The sequence below is a fragment of the Alternaria triticimaculans genome, assembly GCF_023758025.1.
Source record: "Alternaria triticimaculans strain BMP 0046 chromosome Unknown scaffold_1, whole genome shotgun sequence".
NCBI classification, from domain to species: domain Eukaryota; kingdom Fungi; phylum Ascomycota; class Dothideomycetes; order Pleosporales; family Pleosporaceae; genus Alternaria; species Alternaria triticimaculans.
The window spans coordinates 4,667,850-4,687,860 of record NW_026055958.1 but is presented as its reverse complement, the minus strand read 5'-3'; the positions used below and the strand labels follow the sequence as shown (position 1 = coordinate 4,687,860).

Here is a 20,011-nt window from a genome sequence, read left to right as displayed (position 1 = left end):
CTGAACCGCGATTTGGATACGACACCATGGCTACGCCTGGTTACAGACTCGGCGTTGATGTTGGAGGGTAAGTAATGATCGCCTCAATTTTGCCTCATGGACCGGTGGGAGGCCTGGACGCCCACCCGCTAGCTTCTTCCTGGCACCGGCGGCGAACATGCAGAACTTCCCCGAATCCACAGCTGCCAGCACCTCGCGGCTTGTCTGAACACGGCCCATGTCAAGGAGCGCGGCTAACACGATCCTAGAACCTTCACCGACGGTACGGCCCTTTTCCACAAAGTCGCTTCATCTTTTAATAGAGTGCAGTCTGCGTCATCACCCCAAACGGCGAAGCGGTACGTACAAAAGTGCCGACCAACACGACAGATCAGTCTATTGGTGTGCAAGACGGAGTGCAACAGGCACGCAAAATCCTGAAAGAGAAGTACAACTGGGACGGCAGGTTTGAGTACATACACCATGGCACAACCACAGGTACCAATGCGGTGCTTGAAGGCAAAGGCGCCAAGTGCGGTCTTATCGTCACCAAAGGTCACAAGGACATACTGTCCACACGGCGAAGCCAGATACCAGGCGGATTAGGCTCATGGATGCACTACGAACAGCCCGACCCTCTCGTGCCTCTCGAGAGGACTGTAGAAGTCAAAGAGCGTATCAAGATTGACGGTGAAGTCTTCTACGAGCTGGATGAGGATGAATTACGAAAAGACTTGCAGGATCTGAAGAGACAACAACCGCAAGCAATTGCTGTATCGCTGATCAATTCCTTCGCCAATAGCGCGCATGAAGAACGCATCAGGGCCATATTGAGCAGCGAGTTTGGGCCAGATGTCGAGATCGTCACTTCTACAGATGTATTGCCGGAGATCCAAGAGTACGAGCGTACCGTTACGACAGCCGCCAACGCCATCGTCAAGCCGGTGGTAAAGAGTTATATGCAGAACCTACAAAAAAAGCTCGAGAAAGATACAGACACGATCCGCATCTTGAAATCCGATGGAGACCTGACTTCGACCCAACTTGCTGGCGAGACACCGGTGCGCATCCTCATGAGTGGGCCAGCTGGTGGCGTCAAGGCTGTTTCTCATCTCGTCGCGAAGAACACGCCCTACAAGAATCTCATCACATTTGACATGGGCGGAACTTCCACCGACTGCGCTCTACTTCCGGGAAGCGATGCCATCATCCGACGAGAGACCGCGATCGGTCACCTGTCAGTACGAGCACCCAGCGTAGACGTTAATACTGTAGGAGCCGGCGGTGGCTCTATCGCAATCTTCAATGACTTCACAAAGACTCTACGTGTTGGACCTGAGTCTAGCGGCGCTACACCTGGACCTGCAGCTTACGGAAAAGGTGGCACCCAAGCGACTGTGACCGATGCAAACTTGGCTTTAGGTCGCCTTCCGTCGAAACTTCTCGGTGGAAAGTTCCAATTGGATGTTGCCGCGTCTACAGCTGCAGTCGAATCGATCGCTAAGCAAATGGGTCTTGATACAGCTTCCGCAGCTGAGGGTATCATCGACCTGGTAAACGAATCCATGCACGGTGCTCTGCGGCTAGTATCTGTCGAGCAAGGCTACGATCCACGCGACTTTGCATTGGTTGCCCTCGGCGGTGCTGGCCCACTTCATGGTAACGCCCTTGGTCAGCTTCTTGGTTCCTGGCCTGTCATTGTTCCTCCTTCTCCCGGTGTGCTCTGTGCGCAAGGCGATGCTATTACGAAGATGTCGCACGAGCAGAGTTGCACATATATCCGCGCATTCTCCGACATAACCGAGGAAGAGCTTAAGGAGACATTACTGGATCTCAAGGCTGGTGGTGTGGAAATAATGAAGACTTCGCTTGCAGACGAAAACGCTGCCCTGAATGTCGTATACCAAGCCGATATGCGCTACAAGGGCCAAGCTATGACACTTACCGTTGATCTGAGTTCTGATGAGTTTAACAGCTCAAACAAGCTTGTGGATGTCTTCCGTTACAAGTTCAATGAGGCCCACCAACACCAATTTGGCTTCTCACACGCGCATGCTGAAATGGAGACAATGCGCTTACGTGCCAAAGTCATTGATGCTTCTGAAGAGGTGGCTTTTAAGCCCTTGCAGGATGCTCCTACTTCTGAACCTTGCAAAGACGCCATCACAACTAAGCAGGTCATTGTCTGGGATGGGAAGAAGGTCGAGGCAACCTTCTGGAATCGTTCCAAGATCGGAGGAGCTGGCAAGATTATACATGGTCCAGCGGTTGTTACTGAGATGGACTCGAACACTCTCATTCTTCCTGGATTCTACGGAAAGATCGACTCCATGGGCAACATACTCATCTGGCCTACCGAGAAGAAGGAACATGGAAAGGCCGTGCACACCAAAGAGTCAGCTCAAGCATTGATCAAAGAGCAGCCAATCATCGCTACGCTCATCGCCTCTGCATTGGGATCTATCAGACGAGAGATGGATGCTCTTCTACTTCGTTGCGCCATGAGCCCAGCAATCCGCGAGCAGCAAGATGAGTTCAACGTCATCACCAACACACGTGGCCAGATGCTTGTCGGTCAGTTTGGATCATTCATACAGCAGTTCCTCGACGGCTGGAACGGCACAGTCGAAGAAGGCGATGTGTTTGTCACGAACGATGTATACCAGACCGATGGCGCCGTATCGCATCTCAACGACGTCATCGTGATACTTCCCATTTACTACGAGCACAGCCTTATAGGATGGGCTGCAAATTTTGGTCACATAACCGATGTGCAAGGAAAAGTACCAGGCTCCATGAGTATCAACGCAAGCACCATATTCGAGGACGGGATTCAAATACCTATTGTCAAGCTCTACACGAAAGGCGTATACAACGAGACTCTCGCGACGGTACTCTTCCGTAATTCCCGTGCACCAGACTGGTTTGAGAGTGACCTCATGGCGCTCGTTACCGCTTGCAGCACAGCTGCTACGCGTGTTACCGAACTATGCGAGCGCTACAGTCTGGAGGTATACGAGGCAGCTGCGGATTACCTACTGGAGCAGAACAAGCTTGCCATTAGCAGGATCATCAATGACAAAATCAGCGATGAGGTGTCAAGCTTCACCGATTTCATCGACGACGATGGGCAAGGAGTTGGTCCATATGCCATTACCTGTTCCATGAAGAAGGAGAACGGGAAGCTGATTTTCGATTGGGATGGCACTTCGCCGCAGTCAAACAGCTCGATGAACTTCTATCTGTCTATCACGTTGTTCAAGATGTTCATCGGTTACCATTTGCTCGCCATCTACGATCCGTATGCTGTGAGTAAATCATGCGCCAGATTATCACGAAACGTTACTAAGTCTGTTAGGTGGTGAACGATGGATTCCATGACTTGCTAGACATCAAGATTCCGGCTGGTACCATCCTCCGTCCCGTGCGTCCAGCAGCCGTCAGTTGCCGCACTCATCTCCTCGGTCGGATCATGGACGTTTTGCAAGCGCTATTCGGCCAACAAAACCCCGCCTATCGTTGTGCAGCAGGTTTCTCCGACTCACCACATCTCTTCTACTCTGGTTTCAAGCCCGATGGCGAATTCTACTTGCTCTACCAGATCGGGTTCGGTGGCGTGCCTGCGCGACCAATCGGCGACGGACCAGATTGCCACTGTCTCTTCCCAGCTATCAAGTCCATCCCAGCTGAGAATATCGAGCTCTACTATCCCGTCATCATTGAAGCCAACGAGGCATTGCCAGATTCTGGTGGCGCTGGCTTCTACCGTGGCGGTAATGCACAGAGAACGTTGTACAGGTGGCTATGCGAAGGCGACGTCAGCACGCACGACGACCGATGGTTAACCAAGGCCTGGGGCGTCAACGGCGGAAAGCCCGGAAGCAGATCGAGAAAGGTTGTCTACCGAAACAACAGCTATGGAACACCAGCGGAGAAGGACAATATGGAATTCTGTCAATCGAAGCAAGATTTCATACATGTCCACCCAGGTAAGCCGCACTCATTGTTCGCGTGCGTGGACTACAAAACTAATACCCACAGGCGACGTACTAGAATGGATAACCTGGGGTGGCGGCGGCCTCGGAGACCCTTTGACCCGCCCACCCGAACGCGTAGCACAAGAAGTCCATCGCCGCCTCGTCACCCCCGAAGGTGCCGCAGAGGACTACGGTGTTGTCGTCGACCCGCACAACTTCACATTCGACAAATTCGCTACTTCTACTCTCCGCAGTAAGAAACGCGAGGCGCGTGCCAAAGAGGGTGTCTATAGCACCGACAATACGATTGACCGCGGTGGCACTCTGAGCGAGCTGATGCGCAAGTGTGAGGAGGAGACGGGACTCAAGGCACCGGTGCCACAGTGGGAGAAGAGAATTTATGGTCCGCATGCTGGGTTGGAGTATGTGAGGAAGTGGTATGAGACTATGAAGAAGGAGGGGATGGAGAGGTGGGATAGGGCCTAGGGTGGTTTTGTTCTCTGGATGTAACGGGTTCGTAGCTATGTAGCGTGGATCAATGCTAATCTACATGATCCTGGTTTACCTCCATGTCAATTTTCGACTTGCGAAGACAGCCCCGGATACCTCGCCTCTAAGAATTTGAGCATCTCATTATCGTAATACTTCCAGCTCTCTGGTGGTACAAACCCTGCGATGGCACGTATATTTGGACGGTTGGTTTGAGCTAAGATCCGTGCAAATCCCGACGGTCGCCTTGCAGCGTTCAGAGTGTAGAGTTGTACGATTGTACGATCTCGAAAACGGTGTTGCTCTGGGTAAGCTTTGTCGGCGAAGATGTACTGATGGCGTAATGAAAAGCTCTCGACGACCGTCATCTCAATGGTGTAATGGTTGAACGGAGGAGATAAGGGATCTAGCAGAGTCTCGGCTTCGTCCTTCAATGAACTAGTCACCTCGAAGCCAGCATAGTCGATGAGAAGGTCGGGGAAGGGCGACGGCTCGACGAGGTCAGTGTTTAGCGATACTACCCAGGATTTTTTATCACCGACCAAGCGGTTTCCTAGCAATGTAGACGTAGAGTCAGTCTTCGCGTGTGGGTGAAGCGCATCCGGAAGACTACAAGGGGCGATGTCAATCCCAACACGCATCCATTTAGCCAGTTCCTGTGGAAGATGTTCCCAATGCTTGATGTCCATAAGTAGGTGACCTTGCTTCAGAATGAAACTGTGGTATGGAAACACAGAGTATGCTTTATTCCAGGTAATGAAGTTGACGTCGCAAGTCAAGACCGAGTTTAATATCACGAAGAGAGGAGTATGTTCCGTCTCTCGAATGTAGACGGTTTGACGGCCCTCGGCGGAATCGCGTTCCATGAATGGGTGCTAAACCTGCGATCAGCTACTTCAAAGACGGCAAAAGCTCGTCGATGCGACAACAGAGCACCTACGTTTGGGATGGAGTTGCCCTTGACCCTGTAACCCTCGTTTTCGAGAAACGATCTCAGGGCCTCGGCATGTGGGCCTCTCTCCACTAAGAGCCTGTCCAGCATAGTCGTAGGGATATCAAACAAGCGGAAGTTGAGCGGTATTCTCCGCATGAAGCCGAACGCAAAAGATCCGCTGATAAGGATGTTGTGCTTCGCCTGTAGCGAGCGAAACGCTTTCGGACTTGTCACAAACACCTTCAGCTTTTCGTTGATATTAAACTGTGTTCGCTCGACCAGGCGCACATAATCACTAAACGCCTTTGCGGCGCGTGAGAGTGCGATGATATCCCCGATGTCGAGATGGCGCAACACGCTGTCCTGGACTGGTGTGAAGCGCGTCAATAGATCAGCTAGACCTGTACAGTCAAATGGCATGTCTTCAGGTGTGTCTGATCGCCTATGTATGCGAAGAGTCAAGTACGGTCGGTCGGGAAGTAAGTCTGGCGGGATATGTCGTCTCCTCTACATAGGTATTGAGCTTGCTGTTCAAGCAGCATTGCGATTTGCTGCTTCGTCATTTTACCTCAGCAATCTATGCGTCTTCCTCTTCCCCCATCGCCTGACCCATAGCTTGCGCATCCGTACTGTACGTTCCAAATATCCTCGGCGTGACTCGACTGACAAACATCTCATCCAATTCTTTCTACGTCCGACCAGCCATCTTGGGCTGACAGAACCAAAGACACACCAAGCATAATCAAGCTGCAGGTTGGGCGCGCGGGGAAGGAGCCATCTATCCCATCGGAGATGATTGCTAGCATCAACAAGCCTGCTTTCAGATCGAACGTTTCCGTCATTGATTAGCCGAGCTAAACATTCTACAACACATCATCTACCTCGTCAATAATCTGCACCTTGATACTTCCGTTGCTCAGATCCCCACATGTATGCAATGCATCAAGCGCCTTCTCCAACGGAAACGTATGACTGACAAGCGGCTTCAAATCCAAGATACCACCAGCCAGACACTGAAGGCCAGAAGGCCATGTATCGCGGTAGCGATTGATGAACTTGAGATCGATCTACAGCATCCGTTAGCAAACACAGTCTCAAATATGCTCACCAACGTAAACAAGATGAAGTGCTGTCAACATACCTCAGCAAGACTCAAATGCATAAACGGCAGATTATTCATAATCTCCCTCCCAACCCCAATCACCATGACCGTGCCCCCTCTCCTCGCCGTATACGCAGCAGTGATAACACTACTCTCCACACCTGTACATTCCAGCACAGTCTCCGGTGCACCGTACTCGCCCACGTTCTCAAAGTCGAATAACTCTCTAATCTTCTGCGCATTTCCTTGGGCATCTAGAGTGCGATCGACCTGGTACGTGAGAGCCGTTGGTACGAATTGCTTTGCAAACGCCAGGCGCTTAGGTTCGAGATCCGTGATGACAAGCGGATGCGCTCCGCTTGCTCTCGCTGCAGCAAGGGCGATGAGGCCGATGGGTCCTGCGCCGCAGATTACTGCACCTCGTCCTAGCGATAGGCCGGCAGATTTGATACCGTGCATGACGACGGAAAGTGGCTCGAGAAGTGCGCCTTCGGCGTAGGATACGCTGGAGGGAAGTTTGTGACACCACTTTGCGGGATGCGTTTTGTAGCGTTGGATTGTGCCGTGGTAGGGGTAGACGCCGGCGAATTGGACGTCTTCACAGAGGTTGTATCGGCCGTCCATGCAGAGGAAGCATGTGCCACATGGAACGCCGGGTTCGACTGCTACGCGATCACCTGGATACTACGTTAGCTAGTGATGAAGAAGATGGAGAGTTGAATATACCAGGCTTCAAAGTCGTAACACCTTCACCACATTGTAGAACTATGCCGGCCGCTTCATGGCCAAGAATGCAGTCTCCTTCGACAACGAGTGAGCCTATTCTCCCAGCTTTCCAGAAATGGATGTCAGATCTTGTGGGCTGTTAACAGTCTGGATATGCCTGTCACGCTGAACCTCCTTACCCACAAACGCCTGTAGCCTTGATATGCAATAGTACTTCTCCCCTTGCTGGCGCATACACCGGCGCTTCTTGCAGCTTCAAGTTGTGGTCCGCGGTGACTTGCAGCGAGGGATTTGGCAGCGATGTCTTGATGGTAGTTTTCTGTGTATCGGTCTCGGAGGCGGAAGACCCATCTACCAGTGCTGGGGTCATGTTTACTTGTCGCGGTGTGAAGCTCGATCACCGCCAGTAAGAGCAACTGCTGTCAACGTAGGACAGAAGGGCAATGATGTATCAACTAGCCCCACATGTTCAGCGCGCCAAGTTGCCATTCTTGCCAAAGTGGAAATCCCATCCCTCAACTCTGGAGACCGGAATGCGCAATAGTCGTGGCAAAATGCGGGGAAACGTCCAGCGGGACTGACGACGTAGTGTGTTGGTGGCTCTGGTTACCGTATTCGTCTAGTCTGGAGTCCTGTCGCCCAATAGGAATCGAAGACACCGAGCTTGCCTCCGCAATAGCGACGCGTCGGATTACCGGATGTGGCATGCCCGGCGAAATGTTCTGGATATATGTCGAAGATTAGTTTTCAATGCAGCACGAAGAATACATATGTGTGATGCGCCTCCTTCTGTTGTAGGATCAGCAACCTTCTAATGTTGGTATTGTGAAGTTCGCAGCTCACAAGACATTCCATACCCTCACATAATGCATACCTCGCAAGATTCACCGCAGGTCAGCGGCTCGACCGGTTACGGCAAGAATGTCGTAGATGGACTGAAGAAAGAGGCGAAGCTGGAACAGTCGTCTGTCCAGAAGTTATCGAAAGAGCAAGATCATGTCTTGAAGACATTTAGGTTGCTCATCGCGGATCTATGCCAGCAATTCAATGGCGGGCATCCCGGGTAAGATCCACAACCACATCTTGTAAGAGTGGAACTGACGATACGACAGAGGAGCTATCGGTATGGCGGCCATCGGTGTTGCGTTATGGAAATATGTCATGCGATACGCACCACATACACCTGACTACTTCAACCGAGACCGATTCGTCCTGTCAAATGGTCACACTTGTCTTTTCCAATACACATTCCTGCACCTCACAGGTTACAAAGCCATGACTTTCGACCAGTTAAAGTCATACCACTCAGAGCGCGTCGACGCGTTGTGCCCAGGACATCCCGAGATCGAACATGAAGGTATCGAGGTGACGACTGGCCCATTAGGACAGGGTGTAGCCAATGCGGTCGGACTGGCGATGGCGACGAAGAATCTCCAGGCAATCTACAACAAACCGGATTTCGACGTTGTGTCGAATCACACATGGTGTATGATCGGCGATGCATGTCTGCAGGAAGGTGTTGCTCTGGAAGCGATCTCTTTTGCTGGCCATCTGAAGCTTAACAACCTTACGATCATCTACGATAACAACCAAGTTACCTGCGACGGTTCTGTCGACCTTACCAACACCGAGGACGTCAATGCCAAGATGGCAGCATGCGGTTGGGATATCATCGACATTGAGGATGGATGTTTCGACATCGAAGGCCTTGTCGAAGCTCTGAACAAAGCGCGATCATCCACTGAGAAGCCCACATTCATCAACGTCCGGACAGTGATTGGGCTTGGTAGTGCGGTCGCAGGCGATGCCACAGCACATGGTATGGCATTCGGAGCAGCTGATGTCGCGAATATGAAGAAGGCTTACGGCTTCAACCCTGAGGAACATTTCGTTGTCAGCGAGGAGGTGCGCAAGTTCTTTGGAGACATTCCCGCGAGGGGCGAGGAGCTCGTGAAGTCGTGGGAGAAGAAAGTGGAAGAATACCAAAGCAAGTACCCGGACGAGGGTGCCGACTTCAGGCGCCGAATTGAAGGTCGTCTGACAGACAACTGGAAGGACTTGGTCCCAAGTTCATTTCCCGAGGCGCCTACAGCTACAAGGAAAGCGTCAGGCCTTGTCTTCAATACAATTGCTGAGAAGATTAACAACTTCATGGTCGGCACCGCTGATCTGACGCCTTCAGTCAACATGAACTGGAAGGGCAAAGTCGACTTCCAAAATGTAAGCTGTGCTCGTCCCGTTGGAAGCGCCATTGCTAACTCCACCTAGCCCGACCTGAAGACCACATGTGGACTTGTCGGCAACTACAGCGGACGCTATATCCACTATGGTGTGCGAGAGCATGCCATGGCCGCCATCTCCAACGGTTTGGCAGCATACGCACCAAACACTTTTATCCCCGTGACATCTTCTTTCTTCATGTTCTACCTTTACGCTGCCCCAGCCGTTCGCATGGGTGCGCTGCAACGCCTCCAGGTCATACATGCGGCCACACACGACAGTATCGGAATGGGCGAAGATGGCCCGACCCATCAGCCGATCGAACTCGCCAACCTCTACCGCGCTATGCCCAATATATTGTACATTCGACCGGCCGATAGCGAGGAGACGGCAGGCGCGTGGATTACGGCGATCGAAGCGAAGAACACACCGAGCATCATCTCGACGTCTCGGCATACTCTGCCTCAACTACCGCAAACGAAGCGGGACTTGGTCGCGAAGGGCGCATACGTGATCGAGGAGGTCGAGGATGCGGACGTGACGCTTATTGGTGTCGGTGCAGAGCTGCATCATGCTGTCGATACCGCGAAGGAGCTAAAGGCGAAGAACATCAGAGCGCGTGTCGTGAGCTTCCCGTGTCAGCGATTGTTTGATGCCCAGCCTACACAATACAAGCGTGAGACGCTGCGAAGGCATCGCGGTATTCCGGCTGTCGTCATTGAGCCGTTCGCGCCGAACGGCTGGGAGAGGTATGCTGATGCCGCTTGCTGCATGAAGCGCTTTGGCCACAGTTTGCCGGGCAAAGCTGCTTATAAGTATTTCGGATTCGATGTGCCTGCGTTGACGGCCAAGGTGGAGAGCTACTTGCAGCAAGTGCGCGACGATCCGCTGCTGAAGGGGGAGTTTGTCGATTTGTGAGGCTAGTGTAATGACAATTGAGGAATCAATCAAATGTCCATTTGACTAGACTACTTCTCTACCGATTGTGCATGGTGATCGGTGTTTCATGAGGTAGTGAAGTATGTCAGGATGCACGACGCGTGCGGCGTCGAGCGTGTTCGCGCCTGCTCGCGTGATCTTCTAGCGGACCCACATGGGCACCTTATCGGCACTCTGGCAGCTACCCAGGCACAGCACAACAACTTTCCTCATAGACAGCTTGAAATCGACATGCGCCTCATGCCTTGTGGGTCAGCAAGGCCGGAGCTCAACTTCCATGATTATGTTCTTCTCGACCTATACCCAATGGCGTCTCACCGGCCTCCAGCTTCTGCCCATGCAACGCTGAAGTCAGTTCAGCGTATCATTGGTCCATCAACCATGCTGCAGCCGTGCCACTCTTGTGCAGACACATTTGCCTTGCTAGAAGTATGAGCCCCTCCATATCTACGAATCCGTGCAGTGCACCCATATTGATGTGCGAAAACAATCGTCTCACTGCGCCAGCCATGTACAAGCAGCTGGCTTCGCCGACATCGATTCGTGTTCTGCACATCGATCCTGCGCCCGAAACGGATCCTCTCACGTGCAGCCTGGAAGATTGCGACCTCGACAACGATCCGGGGTACGAGGCCATCTCGTACGTTTGGGGCGACTCGGATTTGTCCTGTTCGCTCACCTGCGATTCCAAGGTCATCGCAGTGACTTGCAGTCTGCACGAGGCTCTCCTACGCATCCGGTTACCGGAGCGGCATCGAACAGTATGGATCGATGGACTGTGTATCAATCAAATTGACGATGTTGAGAAGTCGCATCAGGTGCAGCTTATGCAACGCGTCTTCCGCAGTGCGCGTAGAGTCCTCGTGTGGCTAGGTCCTGATGTATATGGCTTCGGCCCTGGGAATGATCATGGCTACGCCCGGGACGCGTTCGATATCTGTTCAACGCTGGGCCAGCGTGACATCGACTCTAAAGACATCGAGGCTACGTTGGAAAGAATGGATCAGTACATGGGCGTTAATGCTGTGAAGTGGGTCTGCCTCCGCGCCTTGAGTGATCGGCCATGGTGGGGGCGTGTTTGGATCATACAGGAATTCGCACTCGCAAAGGATTTACTCTTCTTATGGGGCGCGGAGGAAATTCAATGGAAACATATCAACCTGGCTATCAGCAACCTCCAAAAGTCAAACGTAGTGCGTTCCCTTACGCTACTCCAGTCTACGACTCTCGAACCCATATCCCGGTTGTCTGCAATCAAGGATCAACGCTGCGACGCGACGAGTTTTATGGGAACGATCCATACAGCTAGGGCATTTGGATGTTCAGACAATCGCGATCGGATCTTCGCTATCTTGGGACTAGAATGTGGTGATGACCGTTGGGCAGCAGCAGACCCCGTTGGACAATCGCTAGCTAAAGCTACCATACCGGACTATACTTTACCCGCAGAGCACGTCTATCGGCAATTTGCTATCCGGGCCCTGCAGCGGGGTTTGGTGGAAGACATCTTCTTAGCAGTTCAGCACGAGGAGCAGCTAGAACAGTGGCAGCCAGGCGACATGCCATCGTGGTCACCACGTTGGGACCTTCCTCTCGTCAACAACTTTCCATCCTGCCACAGACTGCACGAAATTTGCAAGTTTCACAGTCTCTTCGTAGAGAACGGCATCTCTTTCACAGGATCTACTCCTAAGCCAATGTCTGCACTGCAATCAAATTTCGACCCGCTCGCTGCTGACACTCTTAACGTGCTGAGCGCTACCTTAGACAAGATCGTCGCTCTCTCGGAGCCTATACACCTCGTGCAATTTATGTACCGTAGGAACCGGCCCAACCTCTTAGAAAGCTTCTGGGAAAAGCATATCAGACCTCGCGAAGCGACGAACGGATACAAGGCCGTCATGACAGACTTATGTGAGAACGCTATCTACTACATGACTTCCGAAAACCACGTCAGTGTTTTCTATGCGGTCATTCAATGCTACGCGGAAAAATCTCCAGAAGCGATAGCGAATTATGCGAAACATGGAGAGCATGCCATGTTGAGGTCCGTAGCGCAGTTGCTGTTGGAGACGAGCGAAATTGCATCTGTACAAGATCCATCCCTGCTAGAAGACAAAATGCCGAGTTACATTACCCATCGTCTGAGGTTCTTTATTACCCAGCGGGGCTGCATTGGAAGATGTCCAGCCGCCGTTCGGCCTGGTGATCACGTCGCCCTATTGTGGAACACCGCTTGTCCTGTGATCCTGCGTCCACAGGATCGTTTCTATCGTATCGTTGGCGGTTCATACATGGCAGCCTTGAACAAGAAAAAGACAGAAGGCGTTCCTCACCCACTCGACGATCTATTGTCGGGGAAGTCGAGGCCAGGAATGATTCAGATTCGTTAATCGAAAGAGTTGCACATTGAGTGTGAACGCACTTCTGGAATTGCGATTTCTGGGCTGAGTCCTAGAAAGAAGAAGATCATATGGAATCACAGAATAAAGTGACCAGAAATCCACGCATGCGGTCGGTGGCGCCCCGCTACGAATCCATCGGGAGGCCCCGCGGCATGCGCCACCGGTAGTCTCCGACATGCAGATGAAGAGCAACCCCATCCAAGGATACAGTGAGCGATAAGCGGGAGCAGTGTCTTAGTCTTAATTGACACCTACACCTCTCAAAGGCTGAATTCTCCGTCATCACGAGATCCATCTCAGCTACTCGTCCACAAAATGTCTTCCCACACAACCTCAACGACACTACCACCCAAGGACCTCGTCTCAAGCCTGCTATCTACCATCGAGGATAGCATCATACCCCTGACGCGAAAAGGTGTCTCAAGTGGCTCCAAACTCTTCGGCGCAGCTATCTTATCCCGCAAATATCTTACACCATACACTCTCGCTACGAACAACGAGCGCATCTCACCCCTCTTACACGGCGAGATCAACTGCATCCAACAATTCTGCACCGTCGACTTCCCTGACCCATCAACGCGACCACATCCCGCCAAAGACTGCATCTTTCTTGCTACTCATGAGCCATGCTCGCTATGTCTGAGCGGCATCACTTGGGCGGGTTTCAACGAGTTCTATTACTTGTTCACATACGAAGATAGCCGGGATCTCTTCGGAATTCCGTACGACATCGACATCCTGCAAGAGGTGTTTCGGGTACAAGGACAGGGCGAGACGGAAGAGCAGGTACAAAGCAGGCAGCTCTACAATCGTAAGAATAAGTTCTTCACTGCGAAGAGCTTTGCCGATGTCGTTGGGGAGATTGAAGACGAGAGCGAGAGGAAGCGGCTACTGGGTGAGATCGATAGGGTCAAGAGTCTATACAACAGTCTGAGTGAGACTTATCAAAAGGGGAAAGAAGCGGGCGCAGAAAGTTCAAGTGTGTGGAAGTAGATCATGGTGGTCTTTCTTTGACACGGTCAATGTTCGGCGTTGGTAAACTTCAAGGGCGGCTTCAAGTTCCGCTTTCCAAGGTGTCGCTTTTAGCCCCGCATTTATCGATAACAAATTTCAGCTAGCTTCGACCCCTCCGAATGCGCCTGCGCGTGTGGTGTTAAACTTCAAGTGAAAGGAAATCTGACTCAACCAGAGATAAATTCTGACATTTCCAATCCGTGGTGCCGCGTCGCTTACTTTCGTCTCGTCTTCTCTTTCGAGTCTTTTCGCCAGCCCGTTGCGCAAATTCCTGACAAGACGCGATTGTCAGCGAGGTCAACCGGAAACGGTCGAAATTTTGGTGGGCGAAGAAGGACCCCAGCAACGCTGTGTAACCAATCTGCAGAAGCCGGGCGGGGCTCGACGACGCAGGACGGAAAGATGGCAAACAGTCAACGAGAAGATAACACAATCTACCTCACAGAGAAAGAGGCGGAACGCATCCAGAATACCATCAGAGACCGGTTTAAAAAGTGCGAAGAGCAAAGCGGCAATGCAAAGGCTCCAAGAGACAAGCTGGCCGCTCACCAAGCGGCCACTGGTGCAGCTCTCATGGCGGATATGGGAGGTGCGCCAGATCCCGATATGCTGCAAACCCAGGGGAAGACCTCAACTACTATTCCAGTCATCGGAGTAGGCCGGCCGTATCCACCTTGCACGACTCCACTGTCAGATCTAGAGCCGATGAAGATGTCAGACCTCAGGATGGAGACGCATCACCGAGGCCGCAAACTGGTTGTTAAACGGGAAAGCCCTGTAGTCACACTCGTAGCGAGGTCATGGACTATGGTTCAAAACGAGGATGGAACTGATGCAGAGCGTCTGGAAATACTGCTGCACAAGTCGCGGTATAGCGAGGATGTACTGGAGTCGACCAAGCTTTTCATCATCAAGGAGCCATACTTTACCCTCACTGAACAGGGCGAGCCTACAATCCGCATCGACCATCCTTCAGACCTAGTCATTTGTCATGAAGAAGGCCCAAAGAGCTTCGAGGATGCCGCAGCAGCAGAAAAGGCAGCCACAAGATTTAAGACTCAAGGCAACAACGCACTGAAGAAGCAGGATCTCCCGTTGGCCCACGAGAAGTACACAGCAGGTCTAGCGATCGCAAAGCAAGACATCCTAGCAGAATCGAACCCCGATATAGCCCGCGATATCTCCAGGAATCGTGCATACGTGAACTTGCTACTAGGCCGACTAGATGAAGTAAAGACCGACGCCCGCGCTTCCTTAACCGGACGCGAAGACCAGAAGTCGAAAGAATTAGATAGCAAAGCCTACTTCCGAGCAGGGTCAGCCGCGTACGCTCAAAGCCACTGGGAAGAAGCGAAAGGCTTCTTCCTCGCGCAACAAAAGCTCACCCCCGACGACAAAGACGCCAAACTCCAACTCAAAAAGATCGAAGCCCGCCTCCGCGAAGAAGAAACAGGAGGCTACGATCTAATGAAGATCCGCACCAACCTCTCCAAAGCCCGCTCCCGAGTCGACGCCGGAAACTTCACGAAGAACACGCTCATCAAAGACAGTCCCGGAAAAGGCCGCGGCCTATACGCAACACGCGACCTCACCACCGGCGACATAGTAATGTGCGAAAAAGCCTTCTGCGTAGTCTGGGGTCACGAAGAAGACACCCTAACAGCCATGACGTACGACACGCGCGACGACCGAATCCGCGTCGCACCCGTCGGTCTCGCAAAAGCACTCGTTCAGAAATGTCTGAACCAGCCTTCTCAAACAGAGAAATTGATGGACCTTTTCGGCGACTACCAAGGCGAAGGCCCACAGATCTTCTCCAACGAAGACGGTGCTATTGTAGATGTCTTCCGCGTCCACGATATCATGTCGCGGAACGGATTCGGGCCTGGAAGTCAATTCGGCGAGGAAAGTGCTAGGAACGCTAGTACGGGACTCTGGCGCCACGCGGCTTATATCAACCATTCCTGTTTGTCCAACACGACGAAAGAGTTCGCAGGCGATATGATCATCATACGGGCGACCCAGCCCATCAAAGCCGGTGAAGAGATTTTCCATCCGTACGACGCGTCGCTTGATTACGAGACCAGACAGGGTTTCTTGGAGAGGACATGGGGTTTCAGGTGTCAGTGTAAGCTGTGCGATGCGGAGAAGGAAGATGGCAAGGAGGTGAGGGATAAGCGGATGGAGTTGGTGGGGGAGGCGGATGCGTTTATTGATAAGACGCCTTGGGCGGGGGCCAAGAGACTGCAGTTGAGGAAGGCGCAGGGGATTCTGAGGGAGATGGATAAGACGTATGATGAGGGGAGGTGGGAGGGTTTGCCTAGGAGGCATACGGAGGGGATTAGGGCGTGGTTGGTTAGGGCTAGTCCGCGGTAGGATGTGTAATAGGGGGCCTGTTGCGAAAGGGTATGTGGGATGTGAAGTGTGGATATGTGGATTGGTATATCGCTAGTCTGAATTACAAAGATACGAGCGAGTGCGTCTAATCGCCAGCTACAACCCCCTTCTATCAATACAACGGAAAGCACGTGCGATCGAGTACTAACAAAGTCCGCTCAAACCTTCGTCGACTTCGTCTCCATCATCTTCGGCTCCTCGTACGGCGGCACTGATCCCGTCTCCTCGCTGCCTATCCTCATAATCGCGTTCGTGTTGTCAATCGTCTCCAAAGGCGCAACTGGCTTGTCACCGAGAAGGACCTTCTCGGATGGGATAATCCAGTTGAACCACGATGGCATCAGAAGACCCAGAACGATGGTAGGCAGCACGAGGTGCACTATGCTGAAGCCGTAGATCATGATGGGGTCGAACATGTGTTGTTGTGTGAACTTGGGGTAGGCGAAGGAGAGGACGATAGCGAGAATGGGACCGGAGATGTACTGTAAGGTAGAACAGTCAGCGAGATGCACTGAAAGGTTTGATTAGATGTGAACATACCTTCATGATAACAGCCCAGTAAAAGGGAATGTTCCAGTTCTTTCCGACTCCAATAGTCACGTTCATATCCCGGGTAAGCTGGTGTCCAGGGTAGAAAGCGACCCACCAGAAGCGGCTCAGGAACTTGTTGTTACCGAAGAAGCGGGGGCCGGGGATAGCAGGGGTTCGGGCAGCGAAGAGCGCGATCAAAGAGCTGACGATGAAGAAGGCGAAACCGACACCAGCACCGGTTCCTGGAGTCGAGCCGTAGGCGACGCGAATGCCGAGACCTTGGGCGACGGCGAAACCGATAGTGAAGATGAGGTATCCCGGCCAGCCCACTTGGTGGGCGACGTCGCGACAGCGGTAGAGTGATGTTGCAGCGAAGGTCTCGCACCAGACTGTGAAGAAGAGGGCGACATCGTTGACGTAGGTGTCAACTGCGTCGAGGGCCTGCAGTCCGAACTCGGTGCAGTAGATGAGGGAGATGAGTGCGGAGATGACGGTGACAATCGTGCAGACGGCCCAGCGAGGAAGTTTGCGCCCCCAGTTCGTGTCCATGATGAGTGTTGTCATGACTTCGAGGAGGGAGAAGGCGGATGTCAGACCGAGGAGGAAGAGGGTGAAGACTATGAGGAAAGATTAGCAAGTTGCCTCATTCGAGGATGATGTCTTCCAACTCACAAAAGACGACGGAGAAGAACGGAGCACCTGGCATCTGAGCAAGAGCCTCGGGGTAGGTGATGAATCCTGTCACGAAAGTACCGAGCTGTGTGCCGCTGGAGGGATCAATGCCCAGGTAGCCGACAACACCGAAAATGGAGAAAGCGGCAATAATCTCAACGGCTGAGTTGCTGAAACCAATGATGAGAGCATCTTGTACAGCGTTGGAGTGCGAAGAGCAGTAAGATGCCCACGAGGTGAAGTATCTAGAGACATCAGTATACCTTTTTTCTCAGAAGTGCAACTAAACATACCCAAAACCGACACCGATGGAGAAGAAGATCTGACCAAAAGCCGCTTGCCAAATCTGAGGGCTCTCAAGTGCGCTGGTACGCCATGTCGCGAAGTAAAGCTTAATACCTTCTCCAGCATTAGGCAGCGAGACTCCACGGCCGATGAGGATGATGATTAGTACGAGCGGAAGACCCATAGTAACGTAGATGACACGTCCGGTCATACCGACACCCCTGAAAACGCACAACCAGGTGACGAACCAAGTGAAGATGGCCCAGCCTGCGGTCTCTCCGAGCATACCAGTACCGACGTATTGAGTGTACGAAGCAACGCTGCCATCGGGGTTGAGACTACCAGTGGAAGCTGCGGCCGTGTTGGCAACGATGACGTTGGCGAAGTACTCCTCGAGATCCTGGCCTTTCCATGGCAGAGGGCTTTGGAAACTGCGGGAGAAGTACTTCATGATCCATGCTAGAAGGGGCACATAGTAGGTAACCACGACATACTATGGAGTTGCAAAGTCAGCGTATATTTCTCAGTATTGCAAGTCAATTCCACTCACGCCGTTGAAGACGACTGCTAGACCAATACCCTTGGCGCGCTTGTTGTTGCTGTGCCACGCGAGCACTGGGCCACCACGGTAAACGCTACCGAGTGCGATCTCAAGGACCAGGACAGGCAAAGCGACGAAGAATAGGGCGATGAAGTAGGGGATGAAGAATTGGAGGCCGTAGTTGTTGTACACGACCGATGGGAAGCGCAGCAGGTTACCAAGACCAACAGCACCGCCCATGGCGCAGAGGACGAACTGGATGCGGTTCGAGAACATGTCGCGTCCATCTTCGCTCTTCTTCGCCGCTGGCGAGAGCTTCATGAGGATATTCTTGATTGCAGCCATCTTGACGACTGGATGTAGTGGGTAGAGAACGAGAGAAAAGGAGTTTGTCGCTCCCGACAGAGTGACGGGGTCAATTCACGACCGTGTAAAGGCGAGTTGCGGATCTGAACGTGAAAGTCGAACCGTAAGATTTGCGCAGTGAGATCCCGGTATATAGAGTCCTACAATCTGACTGTCGTGCCACATATCCTATCTCTCCAAGCATGTGCCCAGCCCAAGCAATCGCCCACCTTCCTTCTACAAACAGCACTAGTAGTGTGGCGCTCGCATCCAAGGCTTCCCCAGATCCTGCGCAGAGGCTCAGCTAGCTTGGGCGTACCCTACTATTCGGGTACAACGGGTCTTGGGTGATCAGCAGCTGTACATTGGTTGGTTCGCTCCATCCTCAGCGCTCAACACCACTGCCGATGCCGTACCAGGCGTGCATGTATCTCGGACATGGCGCTGAACCTGTGTTGGTGCGTCCGCCACGGAGGGAATGAGATATCGTCTAGTCAGTCCATTCGGTCTTAGGTTCTAGTGTATTGATCTTGGCGCGCGGTAAAGCTTGCGCACGCGACAGAGCTCGACGCATCCAGATCTGGGGTAAGGCTCGGAATCCGTCTATGGATTGCGAGTGGGACCAGAGTTGGCCGTCAGCCACGAGGGGTCCGATACGTCTTGGTGCCTAAGCACGATGGCCTCGGCGTGCGTTTGTGGTCACACACGTGACCCATCGGGAGGCATCTACATCAGTACTCGTTATATCGTTCAGGTGTCTTTTGGCGACACGCGTCCGATGAACAATGGCCCACCCGGCTCAAATACTCCTGTCGAAATTCGTCGCCGACATGGACAGGTTCTCGGTCAGCCAGCTGGGAGTAAGGTTACGCCGAGTGATTGCTATCAGTCAGAGGGCGTCCGGCTATGCGGCACTCTCTTGGCCTTGGCGGCTTGGATGCCCAGTGGTCTGGGTCGGGCTCACAGTCGCTCCCACGATTGTATGTGTTGGTATGACCCTCTCATGATTGAATGAGAAGGTGTTGGCGTTGGTAATGATGATAGGGACGCCGGTCGCTTGGCTATGGTCGCAATTCGGCGGTTATCTGCGGCATGGTGGTGGTTTTGGCAAAGCGTCGCTCCTTGTGAACGTCTTCTAGAAGCAAGAGTGGTCTGCGAGGGGTCCTAAGTTGTCTTGGTGTTGTGTGCCTCCTCTTGCTGCATTGCGCTAATCAGGTGCCGGCTCGTGGCTGGGTGTTTGGAAGGGGCGTAGAAGAGGCAGCATCGTGCCTACCTAAGTAACTTTGGAAACGTCGCGTCAATCAGAGGTGATCTTGACGAACAAGCTGTTTTATTCGCAAAGAGTCGCAAAACTGTGAGAGTTAGGGGCATTGCCTTCAGTTATATAGGATGGACCTTGATGGATCACTCGTAGGGCGCGCGGGCGGGAGTGGAGGCTAGCGCCGATTTCGGGGA

The 20,011-nt window shown here is 52.6% G+C and overlaps 6 protein-coding genes across 6 annotated transcripts; 4 read left to right on the top strand and 2 right to left on the bottom strand.

Moving 5' to 3' along the window:
- Window positions 1-26: 26 nt before the first annotated feature.
- J4E78_001550 (uncharacterized protein) lies at window positions 27-4,442 on the top strand (the record flags this gene model as incomplete). Its single annotated transcript, XM_049362207.1, has 5 exons — window positions 27-67; window positions 249-262; window positions 310-3,287; window positions 3,338-3,968; window positions 4,021-4,442. The coding sequence occupies 5 exons, from the start codon at window positions 27-29 to the stop codon at window positions 4,440-4,442; spliced, it is 4,086 nt and encodes a 1,361-aa protein (XP_049227490.1).
- Window positions 4,443-6,242: 1,800 nt separating this feature from the next.
- Window positions 6,243-7,577, bottom strand: J4E78_001549 (uncharacterized protein; the record flags this gene model as incomplete). Its single annotated transcript, XM_049362206.1, has 4 exons — window positions 6,243-6,446; window positions 6,521-7,158; window positions 7,208-7,335; window positions 7,387-7,577. The coding sequence occupies 4 exons, from the start codon at window positions 7,575-7,577 to the stop codon at window positions 6,243-6,245; spliced, it is 1,161 nt and encodes a 386-aa protein (XP_049227489.1).
- Window positions 7,578-8,073: 496 nt separating this feature from the next.
- Window positions 8,074-10,345, top strand: J4E78_001548 (uncharacterized protein; the record flags this gene model as incomplete). Its single annotated transcript, XM_049362205.1, has 3 exons — window positions 8,074-8,270; window positions 8,320-9,427; window positions 9,476-10,345. 3 exons carry the CDS (start codon window positions 8,074-8,076, stop codon window positions 10,343-10,345), a joined length of 2,175 nt encoding a protein of 724 aa, XP_049227488.1.
- A 2,741-nt stretch (window positions 10,346-13,086) lies between these two features.
- On the top strand, window positions 13,087-13,764 carry J4E78_001547 (uncharacterized protein; the record flags this gene model as incomplete). Its single annotated transcript, XM_049362204.1, has 1 exon — window positions 13,087-13,764. The coding sequence occupies one exon, from the start codon at window positions 13,087-13,089 to the stop codon at window positions 13,762-13,764; it is 678 nt and encodes a 225-aa protein (XP_049227487.1).
- A 423-nt stretch (window positions 13,765-14,187) lies between these two features.
- Window positions 14,188-16,161, top strand: J4E78_001546 (uncharacterized protein; the record flags this gene model as incomplete). The annotated part of the gene is made up of 1 exon (XM_049362203.1): window positions 14,188-16,161. One exon carries the CDS (start codon window positions 14,188-14,190, stop codon window positions 16,159-16,161), a length of 1,974 nt encoding a protein of 657 aa, XP_049227486.1.
- A 179-nt stretch (window positions 16,162-16,340) lies between these two features.
- On the bottom strand, window positions 16,341-18,556 carry J4E78_001545 (uncharacterized protein; the record flags this gene model as incomplete). Its single annotated transcript, XM_049362202.1, has 5 exons — window positions 16,341-16,664; window positions 16,723-17,330; window positions 17,386-17,630; window positions 17,679-18,163; window positions 18,221-18,556. The coding sequence occupies 5 exons, from the start codon at window positions 18,554-18,556 to the stop codon at window positions 16,341-16,343; spliced, it is 1,998 nt and encodes a 665-aa protein (XP_049227485.1).
- Window positions 18,557-20,011: the final 1,455 nt, after the last annotated feature.